Consider the following 18,567-nt stretch of genomic DNA (forward strand, 5'->3'; position numbering starts at 1 on the left):
ATGCAATCAGTTTTGGCAAGTCCAGATTTTGGATGTGTTTGAGAAATCGCAAACCAAGAATGCAGAGTCTCCTTGGATGACTTGCAAAGTTAGATCCCATGGAGAAATACAATAGGGCACCAACGATTTCCATGAGTGCTGTGGAATCGTACTGCAGCATGAATCATCACCATCAGAAGAGGTGACAAGGGAATGAAAACTATTTCCATAGCACTGTGCTGACAAATCATTCTAAAGTGTAGCATTGTGAGGCTGAGTGGCTGAGTAGAACTTGGAAGGAATTGATAACAGCACCCTCACGTGGCCCCACAGCCAAGGGTCACTTTCTGTGGGACAGACTTGGAACTTTTCCTTTGAGGTCCTCTTAAGCTTTCATCATCATATTAGAGTGTAATTTCTCCCAGATGTGTGCAACAGTAAACAGCACAGGGGTATAAATTGTTAACTACTGCTGTTGAAATGAAAACGGCAATGCCTAAGTCATACATCTCTACATTAATAGGGCCTTCTCTGTCTGTTCCTGTAGATACACTGGTTATTGGCTCCCTGCCAGAGACTTGAGCACAAAAATCTAGGCTGACATTGCTGTGCAGTACAGAAGGAGTGCTGCCATGTCGGAGGTGTCATCTTTCAGACGAGACGTTAAAGCCAGGTCCCATCTGCCCTCTCAGGTGAACGTAAAAGATCCTGCAGCCCTATTTGAAGAAGAGCAGGGAAATTTGTCCCCAGTGTCCTGGTCAATATTGATTCCTCAATCAATGTCACTAAAAAGAAGAGATTATCTGTTGATTATCACTTTACTCTTTGTGGAAGCTTGCTGTGACCATATTGCCTGTTACATTTCTTACACTACAATAGTGACTGCACTTCCAAAGTACTTTAACGGCTGTGAAGCATCCTGAGGTTATGAAAGATGCTATATAAATGCAGTTCTTTCCTTTCATGAGGATATTTGGCTGCACAATTCACGTAACAATAATTATCTCTTTGGCGTTTTCTACTATTATCTCCCTCACCATCCTGAGGTGAGCGTTGCTGATGTGGAGCTCTACAGACACCAGCCACTCACTGATACATCACCATTCTTCAGATGGAAGCCTAGACAATGAGTGCCAGATGGCCACATAAACCTGGTGGGCCTCACCACCCAGCCAAGTGTGTGCCTCATTTGATAGTCATGTAGCTATACTTGCCAGTGGAGGGAACATGTGATACTTGGAGCCCAGGCCATTTGCACTTTCAGTTGAAGTTAATCGCAGCTGCTATTCTGCTGCCCGAGTTTGAACTAGAGACCTTCCCAATCTGGTTGGTTCACAAACACACCTGCCAGTGCGACCAGCTAGTGAATCACTGAGGAGGGGACCCTTGTAAAACTGTCCAGCCTATTTCTGGATTCGATGGTAATCACCTCCCTGCACAGACCCTTCTGGACTAGTTTCAATAGCCTAAGGGGAGTCAGAGAGGAATATCTCAGATTTATTTCCCCCAAAGTGGCCTGAGTTTTTAATTTGTTTCTTCTTCTCCCAGGAGATCATGTGATTTTGGGTAGGGAGTGTATATATCGTGATGCACAAAGCATCACAATTGTGTGGGACAGGCTGGATGTAGCAGAGGGTCTTTTGTTCATATATTCATAATATTTTTGCGTAGACTTAGAGGGAAAAGGGGACAGACTTCAAGTCTTTCTCCTCCTCTAGCTACACGTTTTACAGAATATATTCTTCACTCTAATAAAAAGTTAGCACTTTATATAAACCACAAGCTTCAAAGAGCTGCTAATTTTAATGTTGTTTTCTGAATTGACTTAATCTTCAGAAATGAATTCAAAAGAGTGATAATGAGATGATGCAGTGGAGAATTCTGGAATTGAGTATCACAGTCTCTTTGTAACCGCTATTGATTGAATGCTTTCCAGTATATTGACAATTATCTATTTATATCTGCACAGGAAAAACAAGCCTGGAGGTCTTTTATTTTCCTACTTAAAGGAATACAGCCATCGCAGAGTGTTTGGCAAATTTTTATTTGCCAAGCAGATACTGGAGTGGTGCCATTCATGTTGAGCAACATTGCTTCATCTTTAACATATGTAATGTGTGTGATTTCCAGGCTCATCGCGATCCTTAGACTTAATGACAGTTCAGCTTTAAGGTTTAAACTGTTTCTTATACCTTCACTCATAGAGGTAATGGATGGGGTGAAAATTGATAGGCAGGATGTACTGAAAAGGCTGGCTATGCTTAGAGTGGATAAGTCGCCTGGTCCAGATGGCTTGCACCCCAGGTTGTTAAGGAAAGTGCGGGTGGAGATAGCAGAAGAGCTTGCCATAAACTTACAATCTTCCCTAGATATGGGAGAGGTGCCAGGGGTTTGGAAAGTGACAAATGTAACACCTTTATTCAAGAAAGGACATTCCTAGTAACTACAGGCTGGTCAGTTTAACATCAGTGATGAGTAAGGTTTCAGAAACAATAATCTCCACTTGGAGAGGTTTTTGTTTATCAAGGAGAGCAGCATGGATTTGACCAAACTAAGTGAATTTTTTGATGAGGTAACAGAGAATGTTGATAAGGGGAATGCAGTGGATGTTGTCTATATGGATTTTAAGAAAACTTATCACAAAGCTGGTTAACAAAATTGAGGCTCATGGAACAGGCGAGTCAGTGACAACTTTGATAAAAAAAAAGGTTGGCTTAAGGTCAGAAAACAAAGAGTCTTGGTAAGTGATTGTTTTTGAGACTGGAGGATGGTGGACAACAATGTTCCCCAAGGGCCAGTGCTAGGACTATTGCTTTTTTTGATATATATTACTAGCAAAGATCGAATGTCCACCAAAGCTACTAAGTATCATCACCTCATTCCATGACAATATGAAAGGCACAATTCAGCATAGCGGTGCCTCATCAGACCCCTTTCCTATCCTGAGTGGCGTGAAACAGGGCTGTGTTCTCGCACCTACACTGTTTGGGATCTTCTTCTCCCTGCTGCTCTCACATGCGTTCAAGTCTTCAGAAGAAGGAATTTTCCTCCACACAAGATCAGATGGCAGGTTGTTCAACCTTGCCCGTCTAAGAGCGAAGACCAAAGTACGGAAAGTCCTCATCAGGGGACTCCTCTTTGCTGATGATGCTGCATTAACATCTCACACTGAAGAGTGTCTGCAGAGTCTCATCGACAGGTTTGCAGCTGCCTGCAATGAATTTGGCCTAACCATCAGCCTCAAGAAAACGAACATCATGGGACAGGACGTCAGAAATGCTCCATCCATCAATATCGGCACCCACGCTCTGGAAGTGACTCAAGAGTTCACCTACCTAGGCTCAACTATCACCAGTTACCTGTCTCTCGATGCAGAAATCAACAAGCGCATGGGAAAGGCTTCCATTGCTATGTCCAGACTGGCCAAGAGAGTGTGGGAAAATGGCGCACTGACACGGAACACAAAAGTCCGAGTGGATCAAGCCTGTTTCCTCAGTACCTTGCTCTAAGGCAGTGAGGCCTGGACAATGTATGTCAGCCAAGAGCGACGTCTCAATTCATTCCATCTTCGCTGCCTCTGGAGAATCCTTGGCATCAGGTGGTAGGACCATGTCTTCAACACAGAAGTCCTCAAGGTGGCTAACATCCTCACCATATACACCCTACTGAGCCAGCGGCGCTTGAGATGGTTTGGCCATGTGAGCCGCATGGAAGATGGCAGGATCCCCAAGGACACATTGTACAGCGAGCTCGCCACTGGTATCAGACCCACCAGCCGTCCATGTCTCCGCTTTAAAGACATCTGCAAACGCGACATGAAGTCCTGTGACATTGATCCCAAGTCGTGGGAGTCAGTTGCCAGTGATCGCCAGAGCTGGCGGACAGCCATAAAAGCGGGGCTAAAGTGTGGCGAGTTGAAGAGACTTAGCAGTTGACAGGAAGAAAGACAGAAGCACAAGGCAAGAGCCAACTGTGTAACAGGCCCGACAACCAATTTTATCTGCAGCGCTTGTGGTAGAGTCTGTCACTCTAGCATTGGCCTTTATAGCCACTCCAGGCGCTGCTTCACAAACCACTGACCACTTCCAGATGCTTACCCATTCTCTTTCAAGACAAGGAGGCCAAAGAAGATTTAAATAACTTGGAGATTGAAATACCGAGTAAAATTTTAAAGTTTTCTGATGATACCAAACTTGGAGTAGTGGCAAACAGTGAGGATTATACCAGTCAATGCAACAGGACATAGATAGGCTAGCAGAATGGGCAGACAGGTGGCAGATGAAATTTAATACAGAGAAATCTGAGGTGATGCATTTTGGCAGAAGGCAGGGGGAGAGGCAGTATAGACTTAATGGTACAGTTCTAAAGAGTGTGCAGGGACAGAGGGACATTGGGGTGCATGTGCATAGATCTTTGAAGGTACAGGACACTTTGAGAGAGTAGTTGACAAAGTATATGGGATCTTGGACTTCATAAATAGAGGCATTGAGTACAAAAGCCAGGAAGTTATGCTGAACCTTTATAAAGCTCTGGTTAGGGCACAACTGGAGTACTGCATCCAGTTCTGGTCACCAAACTTTGGGAAGTATGTGAGGGCCCTTGAGAGGGTGCAAAGGAGATATATCAGAATGGTTCCAGGAATGAGGGAATTTAGCTACAAAGTTACATTGGAGAAGCTGGGGTTGTTCTCCTTGGAGCAAAGGAGGTTGAGGGGAGATTTGATAGAGGTGTACAAGATTATGACAGTTTTAGATAAGGTAGACAAAGAAAAGCTGTTCCCATTAGCTGATGCTGCAAGGACTAGGGGACACAGGTTTAAAGCTTTGGGCAAGAGATACAGGGGCATGTGAGGAAGAACTGTTTTAAGCAGTGAGTGGTAATGGCCTGGAACTCACTTCCTACAATGTTGAAGGAAGTGGAGATGATCAGTGATTTGAAAAGAAAATTGGATGGACACTTGACGGAAATAAACTTACACGGTTATGGGGATAGAGTGGGGGAATGGGACTGACTGGATTCATCTACGGAGAACTGACATGGACTCAATGGACTGAATGGCCTCCTTCTGTTCTTTCAAGCCTTTATGAGAAGGTGGCCATTTGGCCCATCTTTCCTCTGCCGGCTCTTTGAAAGAGCTATCCAATTATTCCCACTCCCCTGTTCTTTCCCCGTAATCCTATAAATTTTTCCCCTGCAAGTATTTATCCATTTCCCTTTTGAGAATTATTAGTGAAACTGCTTCCACCACTTTTTCAGTCAGTGCACTCCAGATTGTTGCAGCTGGATTGGTCACTTTTAAACACTGTAGCACAGTGGCGCAGTGGTTAGCACCGCAGCCTCACAGCTCCAGGGACCCGGGTTCGATTCCGGGTACTGCCTGTGTGGAGTTTGCAAGTTCTCCCTGTGTCTGTGTGGGTTTTCTCCGGGTGCTCCGGTTTCCTCCCACAAGCCAAAAGACTTGCAGGTTGATAGGTAAATTGGCCATTATAAATTGTCACTAGTATAGGTAGGTGGTAGGGAAATATAGGGATAGGTGGGGATGTTTGGTAGGAATATGGGATTAGTGTAGGATTAGTATAAATGGGTGGTTGATGTTCGGCACAGACTCGGTGGGCCGAAGGGCCTGTTTCAGTGCTGTATCTCTAATCTAAAATCTAATAACAAACGCTAATATTTTACAGCAATAAAGCTGCTCAAATGTAAAGAGAAGCTCAAATCTGTAACATTAATCCAATACAACAAAAATAAGTGTTTAAGTTACTGCAGAGAAGGAGGCCATTCAACCCTTCAATTGGATTTATCGACTCCAATCCCATTCATCTCCTATTTTTCTTCAAATAGAACCAGAATTAGAGTTCCTCTGGTATCTATTTGTAGTAAAACCATACACACATTCTTAATGCATCCATTTACAATTTCACCAGCGGAGATGAAGCAATATTGAAATGGACAATAAACCAAGCAGATTCCCTCTTAAACATGCAGTACTTCCTGTGGGATCTCCCTCCATTCAGTTCACCCAACTGGTCCAACGTTCCCAGAACAGGAAAATTCACCCCGAGACTGTCCAATCTTCCTCATTCTAAATTGATTCTTCCTCAAAAAATGTAATTACTATAATATTACAGCTGTAGAATCAGCACAAAGCAGTTTCGCTTCACACCAGCAGCGGGTTAGGAGTGTTAGTCTGTTCCCTTGTTTGCTTCCTTCTTCCTCCTAGCTCCAATTTTCCATTTTGCAAACAACTAAAAGAAAGAGAGACTTGCATTTATGTTGTGTTTTTTACAACCTCAGGACGTCCAAAAGTGATTCACAGCCAATCAAGTACTTTTGAAGTTGTTATAATGTAGGTAACACGGCACTCAATTTGGCCACAGCAAACTCCCAAAAACAGCAACGTGACAATGACCAGACAGTCTGTTGATTGAGGGATGAATATTGGCCAGGGAGAACACCACTGCTTTTCTGAGAAACAATGTCACAGAATCCATCACATGCACCTGAGTCCCAGTTCAAGAGCTCATGCTGAATGATAGCACCTCTGACTGGGCAGTACTACCTCAATCCAGCAGTAGGATATCAAACTAGACTTTATGCACAAGTCTCTGGAGTGGGACTTAAACCCACATCTTTCTGACTCTGTGTCAGGAGAATACTACTCACTGAGCCACAGCTGACACTATTGAGTGACTGCCTTTTGATTGGGAGAAAACTAGCTCCTAAAGATGTCTCATTCAGCCAAGCAGATGTTAAAATATAAAATATTGATGTGATCAAGTCATAAAGGTATCAAATGACAGATCATTACTTCGTTAGTGACCCCTGAATTCCACTCATGCTCAGACTAATTCAGGCACTGGTGGGTCGGAAAGGGTTAAGAATAACAATCATTTGGAGCTTCAGTGAGATTGCTGCTTTTCTTTTGAAGTGGCACAGTTCCTTGTTCTTGTTTTGAAATACTCTGGGAAACTGCGGTGACTGGATTTAAACTAAACCAGCCGCCATGGGCAACCAAACAATGTTAGTCAGCTAACGCAGCCTCCGGCGTTCCCCATTGGGAAATCTCATTTAAATTAGAATTTCCCCTGTAATTAATCAACAAGGCGTTTCTGTGCGTTATTATCCTCCATGGTGGGTAAAGGAAAAATTTCAATGTGTCACTCGCAGAGCTCAGCAGATTTCTCTGTGAGTTTAGCCAAAAAGTGAAATGTTGTGACTGCTGGTGATCAGTCAGCAGCTGTTGATACAGTGAAACTGTTTAATCGGAAATGTGAAATACAAGCAGCAAGTCAATGTCTGAAAGAGAAAATCATTGAATAGTGCAACACACAAGGAGGCTATTCAGCCCATCGATTGTATGCCATTTGTTATCATTCACAATGATAGGGACACGGAAGAAGAAATCCCGAGCCTTCTGCACAGACACTAAAGGAAGATATTTGACATTTTGCAGACAATAGATATAGAGATATATAGCGGGTGGTTAAATCATTATCGCTCATTTTACGCTGGCACCCACACTTAAAATGACTCTCCTCCCACCTTCCCCCCCCTCCACCCCCAACTTCTTTGTTTGCAATGGAAAGTAAACATTTTGGATAGAGCCCATGCTCAGAACTCCTGATACGTGATAACTTAAAAGTTTAATATTGTTGTTTTGTTTGGTGTTTAGATGTTCCAATGGGTTTGACCGTCACCGACAGGAATGGCTGGACTATCACTGCATGGAGGAGGTACAGTAAACAACTACTCAGTACTGATCCCATCAGACTTGGCCCTCCTTTCTGTTTGCATTTTCTGGATATTGAAGTTTTAAAATGTGGAACTTTTTGCTGCCCTCCAATATTTTGATCGCACTATTAATTAATATATGTTTGACGATATTGAAAATGCTGGTCCCTTTAATTAAAGACTCATTTCAGTGTTAATAGAGAGCAGGTGATGCTCATTATAATTTTGCATTTAAGGGCTGCGTTTTTGGCCAGTGGGGGTTGCCTCTGGACAGAGAGTTAGTCCAGCAGGGAAGAGTGGGAACTGATATTTGGACTGAACTATGAATCGACAATAAAACAGTTGTGGATCAGAGATTGTCATCGGCTTCTTCATTTTGATGAATGGACATCTGCCTGTTTAACATATCTAACTAAAATTTCAAAATTGTTGGACTAATTTTAATTATAGATTTATACGGCACAGGACCATCATACATTTATAAAACTCTGGTTAGGCCCCCACTAGAGTATTGCGTCCAATTCTGGTCACCACGCTTCAGGAAGGCTGTGAGGGTCCTTGGGAGGGTGCAGAGGAGATTTACCAGAATGGTTCCAGGGATGGAGGATTTTAGTTATAAGGTTGTATTGGAAAAGCTGGATTTGTTCTCCTTAGAACAAAGGAGATTGAGGAGAGATTTAATAGAAGTGTACAAGATTATGACAGGCTTAGATATGTTAGACAAGGAAAAATTGTTCCCATCAACTAATGGTACAAGGACTAGGGGAAACAGATTGAAAGTTTTGGGCTAAAGATGCAGGGGAATGTGAGGAAGCACTTTTTTACGCAGCTGGTGGTAATGACCTGGAACTCGCTGCCCACAAGGGTGGTGGAATGACTTCAAGAGGAAGTTGGATGGCCACTTGAAGGAAATAGACTTGCAGGACTACAAGGATTGAGCGGGGGAGTGGGACAGACAGCATAGCTGTGTGGAGAGCTGGCATGGACTCGATGGGCTGAATGGCCTCCTGTGTTGTAAATGACTCTAAGACTCTATACCCATGCAAGCTGTTTGAAAGAGCTATCCAATTAGTTCCACTCCCCTGCTCTTTCCCCATCACCCTACAAATGTTTCACTTTCGAGTATATCTCCAGTTCTCTTTTGAAAATTACCATTTAATCTGTTTCCATCACCCTTTAAATTATGCATTCCAGATTATAATAACTCGTTGCATATAATTCTTTCTCCTCCTCTCCCACCTGGTTCTTTTGGAAATGACCTTAAATCTGTGACCTCTGGTTACTGACCCTCCTGCCAGTTGGAAATGCTACCAACAGCTTTCATTATATTTGTACACCTTTATTATACTTCCACTTAACCTTCTCTGCTCTCAGGAGAACAATCCTAGGTTCTCTAGCCTATCCCACATAAATGAAGCCCCTCATCCCTGGTATCATCCTAAAGACTTTTTTCTTAAGTATTACTTTTCTTCAGTATAAATTTGGTCTCCTTGCCTTAGACGGAGTGCAACAAAGTTTTATTAGACTGATTCCCGAGATGAGGGGGTTGTCCTATGAGGAGAGATTAAGTAGACTATATTCCCTAGAAGAATGAGAGGTGTTCTCATTGAAACATATAAAATCCTTAAGGGTCTTGACAGGGTAGATGGTGAGAGGCTGGCGAGTCGAGAACTAGGGGGATCACAGTCTCAGAATAATAAGCTTTCGACCATTTAAGGCTGAGATGAGGAGGAATTTCTTCACTCAAAGAGTTGTGAACCTTCTGTACTGCAGAAAGCTGTGGATGCTCAGTTGTTGGATATTTAAGTCAGTGATCTGCAGATTTTTGGATACTAAAGGAATCAAGGAGCATAGGGATAATGCGGGAAAGTATAGCTGAGGTAGAAGATCAGCCATAATCTCATCGAATGGCAGAGCAAGCTCGAGGGGCCTAATGGCCTACGCCTGCTCCTATTTCTTATGTTCTTATAAATTCTGCCAGTCTGGAATGACATCCTTTACAGCTGAGAGTACAGGCAGCTTGTTTCCAAATCTAGGCCAAAACCCTCTTTGTTGGACACCCAGACACCTCCCAGACAGGGCTTGCTGGTCCGATATTTTCCTTCCCTCCTCTCTTTAAGGACATGATACAGCGACTGCCAGGCAACTGAGTGGTGTCAGTGATCCAGCCCGCATGCTCCTACTCCACAACACTAAATGGAAATTTTTACACTCTGGCACACTTTTGGAGCACATATTAGGAAATTGCACCCTCTTTCCTCCAGCCACGACCCTCCCCAAACCATTTGACCCCCCCGAACCCCCCGCTCAAACCTTAGCAGGCGCAGTTCCCCATAGGGAGCACAGAAACGAGAAAACTCCCCTGAAAGCTTCATGCTGTAGCACTCAATGACATTTCTGCCACCCTACAGAAACCTCTGACATTGTCATGCCAGGAATTAGACACTGGTCTTTGACCTCTTGGGCTTGTGTTCAAATCTAGCCCAGAATGAAAGGATAAAAAGTCTTCTCTGTTTGCTAGCTGTGTAAAATGAGTTCGGGCAGTTTTCATTTCTACCCCAGCAGCCTAACATTGTCCCTGATTGCAGCCCGTTAAGAGAAAATAGTCAACCCATAACTATCGGTCATTAACTTCATTCCATGCTTTTAATGCTTTCGTAATTATTTTTGGAATGTTCCAGCACAGTGGTGAGCTCTGCGAGGATCTTCCAGAACATTCCCAGGACCTGTCCTCAACAGCAACCCTTTCAAATTCATTGGAAAGTGACATCACCACCACCACATCTATGCTGTTGTCGAGCAGTCTCACGACAGAAGGTAAACAGATCAGTCTGTTAGTTCTCCAACCCGTTCATACCAGGGATTGGACGTAACTCAGAATGGATGGATCCAAATAAAATTGTATGCCCTGCTGTGTGGGCCTTCTGAAATTGGTCTATTAAAGGGAATCTATTAAAACAAAAGCTCACTGTATAACTCCCAATGTGTGCACAGTCAGGGCCAACAGTTCTCAAACAGGTGTGATGTGTGAAAAAGGAGCACAAATCAAATATTGAAAACTCATGAATCTCACAGAATGTCGGAGTGCGTCTGTGACTCAGATCCCAATCATAGCTAGTCCGGAAAGGGAGTCTGGTAAGGGACCAAACTGAACCAAAGCACTTTCTGAAGAAGTGGGGAGAAAGCAGTGGCCACGTCCTCTGACACACCTCCTAGTAACAGACTTGGCTTTGATACTGTCTTAAGGATTAATATCTGCAAGTGTAATTGCTGGATGCTCCCCATGATAGAAAGAAAAATGAAAGGTCATTTATGGAGTTCATGCTGTTGCCTTGAAGCTTTTTCGTTTGGGAGTGTGTTTCTGGGTTTCAGGCCCGTGCTTTCCTGGAAAATCATGCAGAGGACATGCGCAAACTCCTGACTGGCTCTCCCGCTGGGTACAGCTCCAAGGCGGGTGTTTCACTTTGTAAAATGACCCCTTTTATGTGCCAATCACAGCCCAACCAAGGCTGTTTAAAGTGAAGTCACCTATTCTGCTCTGTTTTTAAGCAATAAATCATAATTTGAAGTAGTTTTAAAGTGATTTTAAAATTCTCATCCCCGTTTTCAAATGCCCTCGTGGCCTCTTGTGCATCATTCGACTTGCCTCATCCCACCATTGGTGGCTGTGCTTTCAGCTGCCTGGGCCCTCAGCTCTGAAATTCCCTCTCTAAACACCACTGCCTCTCTACCTCTCCCTCTTCCTTTAAGATGTTCGTGAAAAGTTACCTCTGACCTAGGTTTTAGTCACCTGTCCCAATATCGCCTATGTAGCTCGGTGTCTAATTTTGTCCGATTAACTCTCCTCTGAACTGTCTTTGAACGTTTTACTACTTTAAAGGCACTATATAAATACTAGATGTTGTTGTTGGTGAGTAGGATGCATGTTGGTGCAACACTAGCTGGTTACTTGTCACCTGGAGCTTCCTCATGATGATAGGTGAGGAGAAACACAATGGCCACAGCTTATTTGTATTTCACATTCCCAACACCTCAACTGTGCAGCGATTACTCAAAGAAAAAGGCAAATTCCATATTTGCGTCGCAGATCCCTGTTCACATAAAGCAAATTTTTTGACAAATCTTCCTGTGTTACAGTATGAAACACAGCTTGAGAAGAACAAGTCAAGGGAAATGTTTCCAGTTTTAACTGCCCGGCCAGTGGGCATGTCACCACCATGCGTGTGAGTGTCAATTACGACCGAGAAGCGGCAATTTTGCTCTTCCTGACACTGCATGAATTTTTTTTCAAATGAAACCTTCCCTTTTCACTGGTGGCCAGATGGACAGTAGGTAAATAGGGTTGCCAACTCTCCAGGATTGGCCTGGAGCTTTCAGGAATTGAGGATTATTCCCCAAGACATTTCTGCAAGTAACCCTAGAGAAAAATCATAGGGTGGGGAAGGCATTACATAAAAACATGTGTGCTTGTTTTTTTTGCATTTTCTTTGGCCTCTCTGTTTACTATCTATAAAAGTATTAGAGGTGGGAAAGAAAAGGCTGTTGGGCTACCAATGATGGGAGTACAGGAGCAGGCCAGTTGGAGCCAGAGGTTGTGTGGTGAAACCTCTAGGAATACATTGAAACAGACTTGGCAACCTCAGTGGAACAGGCCCAGTGCCAGTCGCACTCAGAGCCCAAAACAGGCATTAGACTCCCTCATCAGTGTCAGCAAGGGAGCCTAACGCCTATTTTAGGTGCCTGAAAGCCATCCAAGTCCAATATGTTGTTTGGGGTTTTCTCAGGTGTTTTGGAGCTTGGGGTTTGGCCCCTGTGAAATTGGTCTTGCTCGCCTCCATTTTGCATCTGGAAAACAGGCGCAATGTTGACCAATTTCTCCCCCTTAGCCTGAAGGTGGCCAATTGTTTTAGGGGTCAGAGGTCCATAACACAGCCTGGTGTCATTCTACCTAATGGTGGCACTAACTTTGAACCATCTGCGTCAAGTGAGAGTTGGGATCAGGCGGAGTCTCTTAATTCCACTGATTCCTGCTCGCAGATAGATTAATTTGTCTAATCGATATTCTGTTCCGAGTCATTCAACTACACGGCTTAGTTATCTCCCATTCTGGTGCAATAACTGAAGCTGTACAATTATTTAAATTCCTTTGATTTTTTTGAGCTCACAGTTTGGATTTTATTGTATAATAAAGGGGATTTAAAGGAACCATTGCAAGTTAAATGGATCTGAAATTGCAAGTCCTTACCTCGGGCTTGTCATTTAAATTGTCAGGGGTGGAAACTGGAAGTTTAAGGGCCTGTTTAAAAGAAATGTTTTCCCTCTCTCAGAATAATTAACAGAATCCATAACGTTAATTATATCATAAAATCCACAATTACAACAAAGATGTGAGGATGACTAAATATTCCAGAATTTTGCTTGATTACCTTTGGGAAATATTTACACAGAACAATTCCTCGGAAACTAACTGAATATGGTGGAGCCCAGGACAGGGTTGGTCATACATGGTTTGTTGAAGCCTTCTGCCTGATGAGTTAAATAGCCCGTCTCTATGTATCTTTTCTTGTCCTTACTAACACCCTTGGTCCTGATGTTTGATAATTGTCAAACTGTGCACAAAGCACACATTTAAAGGTATACTTTACAAGGCATTGTACCAATGACAATCATTTTCTTTCGGAAAATCACTGGCATGGAGCCTCACAAAATTTATTGTATGTAATCAAATTACGGGATAAAATGTCAGTATTGGTGCTCCTGGTGCAGAACGTCGTACACCAGAAGCATAGAAGGGGAAGGTGGGCCAGCCAGAACTTCCTGTTTACACTCCCAGGACTATTAAATGTTGAAAATTTACCCCACAGTGGCAAGGCCTGCTTGGGCCCACCTTAATTCAAAAGGGAATTACAAATCTTGGTAAGCCATTTTGTTCATTGTACTGCCGAAGCAAAGGTCATCCTACAAACTTGGTAGTGAAATGAGCATAGTTTGAATATTTGGCAATAAATTGATTGGTTGGACCAACTATTCAGTGAAAAGCATGTGAGTTTTTTTGCCTCTAAGTATGTAGGCGAAACCAGATGAGGAATTTTGATAGGAGTAGATACAGAGAAACTGTTTCGACTGACAGGAGGATTGGTAACCAAAGAACACAGATTTAAGATAATTGCCAAAAGAACCAGAGAAGAGAATTTTTTTAACGCAGCGAGTTATGATCTGGAATGCATTACCTGAAAGGGTGGCGGAAGCAGGTTCAATAGTACTTTTCAAAAGGGAATTGGATAAATACTTGAAAGGGGGAAAAAAAAAATTTACAGGGCTATGGGGAAACAGCAGCAGAGTGGGACTAATTGGATAGCTCTTTCAAAGAGCTGGCACAGGCACAATGAGCTGAATGGCCTCCTTCTGTGCAGTAAAATTCCATGATTCTATGATTCCAATACTTCAGCTGTGGCTGATATACAGGAATGAAGTGTGTAGGAAATGGATTTGGGTGTTTTATAAAATGCAATGGAAATAATCGGCAAATGATTAGAGAGAAAAGTGCAGGCTATGTTAAAGTAATTTACTCTGTCAGTGATGCAACACTCCTGCTACACTACCCCCGAGGCTATTTCAAACATTTAGCCTGAATCATAACTATTTTAATGATCCAAACTCACAGTTCATTAAACACTTCTGTAACCTCTACATGAGCCTCATAAATCAGTACAGTATATCAGAACGTAAACCGTGCAAGATTTGCTTCAGTTCACACCTGATAGATGTTGACAACTGGAAGCACAATTGTTTTTTTTTATGTATCTTCACTGTATAAGTTAATGTTACAGTAGTTATAGCCTGAAGCTGTGATATGACATTCATGTAAGCTAACAGAGGCCTGTTTGTGCGGCAGGAAGTGTAGCATGTTAGTTATGAAAATATCCTTCCACAGTCAAAGAAAAAACAGAATTGAAAGCACATGGGCTTTTTAATCCCTATTAACAAAAGCACACCCTGCAACTGATACCTTCCCTCCCCCCAAAAGAAATGAACCATATCAACAGCCGAAATCAAAATACTGGGGATGCTAGAATTCTGAAATAAAACAGAAAGTGCTGGAAATACTCAGCAGGTCTGGCAACATCTGTGGGAGAGAAAAAGAGTTAACGTTTCAGGTCATCTTTGATGATGAAAGGTCATCGACCTGAAGTGTTAACTCCATGTTTATATTTGTCAGACGCCAGGGGTTTGTGTTAAATGGTGAGATTGTTAGAATAGATTCGAGAGGAATGGAAAACCCATTAGTTAAGATTTCCTCTGGTCATAGAGTTATACAGCACAGAAACAGGCCCTTCGGCCCATCGTGTCTGTGCCGGCCATCAAGCACCTAACTATTCTAATCCCATTTTCCAGCACTTGGCTATGCTATGGCATTTCAAGTGCTCATCTAAATACTTCTTAAATGCTGTGAGGGTTCCTGCCTCCACCACATCTTACAGCAGTGCGTTCCAGATTCCAACCACCCTCTGGGTGAAAAACTTTTTCCTCAAATCCCCTCTAAACCTCCTGCCCCTTGCCTTAAATCTATGCCCCCTGGTTATTGACACCTCCGCTAAGGGACAATGTTTCTTCCTATCTACCCTATCAATGCCCCTCATAATTTTGTGTACCTCAATCATGCTCCCCCCTCAGCCTTCTCTGCTCTAAGGAAAACAACACTAGCCTTTTCAGTCTCTCTTCATAGCTGAAATGCTCCAGCCCAGGCAACATCCTGGTGAATCACCTCTGCACCCTCTCCAGTGCAATCACATCCTTCCTATAATGTGGTGACCAGAACTGTACACAGTACTCCAGCTGTGGCCTAACTAGCGTTTTATACAGCTCCATCATAACCTCCCTGCTCTTATATTCTATGCCTCGGCTAATAAAGGCAAGTATCCCATATGCCTTCCTAACCACCTTATCTACCTGTGCTGCTGCCTTCAGTGATCTATGGACAAGTACACCAAGGTCCCTCTGACCTTCTGTACTTCCTAGGGTCCTACCATCCATTGTATATTCCCTTGTCTTGTTAGTCCCCCCAAAATGCAAAATGCATCACCTCACCATTTTTATTTATTTAGAGATACAGCACAGAAACAGGCCCTTTGGCCCACCGAGTCTGTGCCGACCATCAACCACCCATTTTATACTAATCCTACATTAATCCCATATTCCCTATCACATCCCCACAATTCCCCCACCACCTACCTATACTAGGGGCAATTTACAACGGCCAATTTACCTATCGACCTGCAAGTCTTTGGCTGTGGGAGGAAACCGGAGCACCCGGCAAAAACCCACACGGTCACAGGGAGAACTTGCAAACTCCGAACAGGCAGTACCCAGAATCGAACCCAGGTCACTGGAGCTATGAGGCTAACCACTGCGCCACTGTGCCGCCCATCTTACCAACCCATCAATATCATCCTGTAATTTGAGGCTTTCCTCGTCACTATTTTCGTGTCACTCTTTGTTATGTCATCATTCTTGGGGTATGCCCACAATTTTTCTGGGAAATATCAGATGCAGAAAAGCTGCAAGCACATTTGCCATCTCAGTACACAGATCAACAAGAGGAATTGTTATCCTTGTTGTAGTTTCAGCTTTCCAAGCTGAGTCATAGGGCTGGATTCTATGTTGCCGCCGTCAAGTATGGCAGTGGCCATAAAAATGGCAGCCCGCACACCCGGGTTTTACTCCACAGAGCCGGCGCAATCTTATATGCAGCAACTCATTAACATAGCTGGGGCGGACTACCGCATCCACCCTTGACATGGAGGGGGCGGGCGAGCCATCCCCGGCAATGGCATCTGGCGCCACTGTGCAGGCGCCGGTGACATTTTTTAAAGGTTTTGAGCCCTACCGGGATTTTTTAAGAAAGCAGTAAAAATTTGTGTAAAATATTAAAACCAGTATTTTTGCACCTCTCCCACCCCACCACCTATAACCACAATACACTTTCCTTTTTCAAATGACCTTTCACCCCCCTCAAAGTGCATCAACTCTCAACTTTACCCCTTCCCACCATCACCTCCATCCAATGAGAAGACTTTATCACTGCTCCTCCCCCACCCCCGCACAGAAAAACATGACCCGCTCCCCCATCCCAACCAGTGTTGCGTCCCGATTCCCCGGATGGGGATCGGAAGGCGCGGGAGTTCCAGCTAACGGCATGAAGATCGCAACGGGACCAGAGGTGGAGGTGGGCTTGCAATTAAGTCAGGTATGTAGATTTATTTAAATATGTAAATCATGGTCCCGTCACCAAGCGGCGGAGGAGCGGCCATGAGGCCTCTCCGCCTCTGTGGAGATCGGGACGGGCCCTGGTGGCATGGAGGTCCGTGGCAGGCCTCATCCGGGGCAATCTTCATGTCCCCCCTCCCCCCCCCCCCGCCACAGATCACGACGTCGAGACCTCTATAAATCCAGCCCATAATCTCGTCCAAACCAAGAAAATTCAACTTACCTTTTCTATAGTCAATCCAGTGTGTGCAAGAGTTTGAGAAGCAACAAGGCTGACACCTCCATGAGGCAAACCTTCTTGTACTTGTGGGACACCAAATGCAAAATTCGGTTAGAAATGGGAGGAGCTTGTGCAAGGTGTGCTCAGTTGTACCGGCTCTTTGGTGGCCTACCCCAGATCCTTAAAGTGACCACTGCAAACGTCTGCCGAACTTTTGGAATGTTACGTTCCTGAAAAATCAGGAGAGGTGCCAACTCACTATCACCCATTTTACACCTTGCACAAAGTCGGACTCTACCCCAATATACTGTAACTATCCAGAGAGGTGGGTGATGTCTAAAGGTTGAACCAACCACCACTGCACCCACTGTCCAGCTTGGTGGTAAAATTCATAAGAAACTCACCATGGGGAAAATCGCAGCTCATCAAGAGTGAAACCCACTGTTACTCAAAGCCACATATGGATTCACTTACTCTAAATACACCTGTACAATTCTCTCTGCGACAACACTGTCATCACATGCTAGATTTTTCTAGAAAATTATGATGGCCTTAAGAGTTGCCAACCTCTAGGATTGGCCTGGAGTCTCCAGGTCTCTTAGACTTTGCTGCAAGCAAACCCAGGAGAGAAACAATTTAAAGAAATGGTGTACATTTTTCATTTTCTTTGAACTAGTTCTAAAAAAATTTTGAACACAGAAATAAAATTGACTCACAGTCAAGAATGATCCAGTTGGATAAGGAAGAGTCGGTTCACTTTCCAATTGGCCGTGGGAAGATGGTGTGCCGCCAGGATGGACGTGGTTGGTGACCGATGGAGGGATTGTGGGAGATCATGTGATGAAACCTCCTGGAAGATTCCAACCAGAGTTGGCAACTTTAGTGGTGCTGTAATGTGGATGAGCATGAAAGTATGCTGATGTGTCTCTCGGTGGGAATGCCCAAAGTGGGTTTGACCCTTCACTAGACCCACTGTTTTTTCCCCTCTTCCTCAGAATTGTTTGGACAGACTGCCTAAATTTTCCATGTCCTAAGGAACATCATTCATGATTTGCAATACATTTCTCCATTGGCTCCATAATAAAAAAGCAATACACTTTGAAAACAGTGCAGTCAGCTGTCTTAAATGTGATGCAATACTTGCAATCAATCAATCTATTACCCTTGAACAAGACAATATTCTACAAAAAGGAGAGTTCATTATTCAAGAAAAACATGGAAACCATTGTAAGTGCAATAGAAGTGGAACAGGAATTCAAAGGACAGGATAGATAAAGAATAAAGAAAAGGGATAAAATCAGATCCAGAGCAAAATGATTAGAAGTGACAACCAGGTTTATTAATAAGAATGTTTATTAACATATTTGCAA

General features: G+C 43.6%; 1 protein-coding gene across 1 annotated transcript in view; it reads left to right on the forward strand.

Annotated features, from left to right (window-relative positions):
- The window catches only part of LOC137347956 (plexin domain-containing protein 1-like), a 467,720-nt gene that overhangs the window by 392,874 nt on the left and 56,279 nt on the right, over positions 1-18,567 (forward strand). Inside the window, exons 10-11 of the mRNA XM_068013022.1 lie at positions 7,652-7,712; positions 10,392-10,527. Of these exons, the coding sequence (XP_067869123.1) occupies positions 7,652-7,712; positions 10,392-10,527 (197 nt within the window). The remainder of the gene's footprint in view (positions 1-7,651; positions 7,713-10,391; positions 10,528-18,567) is intronic.

This window comes from Heterodontus francisci, chromosome 33 (assembly GCF_036365525.1).
Source record: "Heterodontus francisci isolate sHetFra1 chromosome 33, sHetFra1.hap1, whole genome shotgun sequence".
NCBI classification, from domain to species: domain Eukaryota; kingdom Metazoa; phylum Chordata; class Chondrichthyes; order Heterodontiformes; family Heterodontidae; genus Heterodontus; species Heterodontus francisci.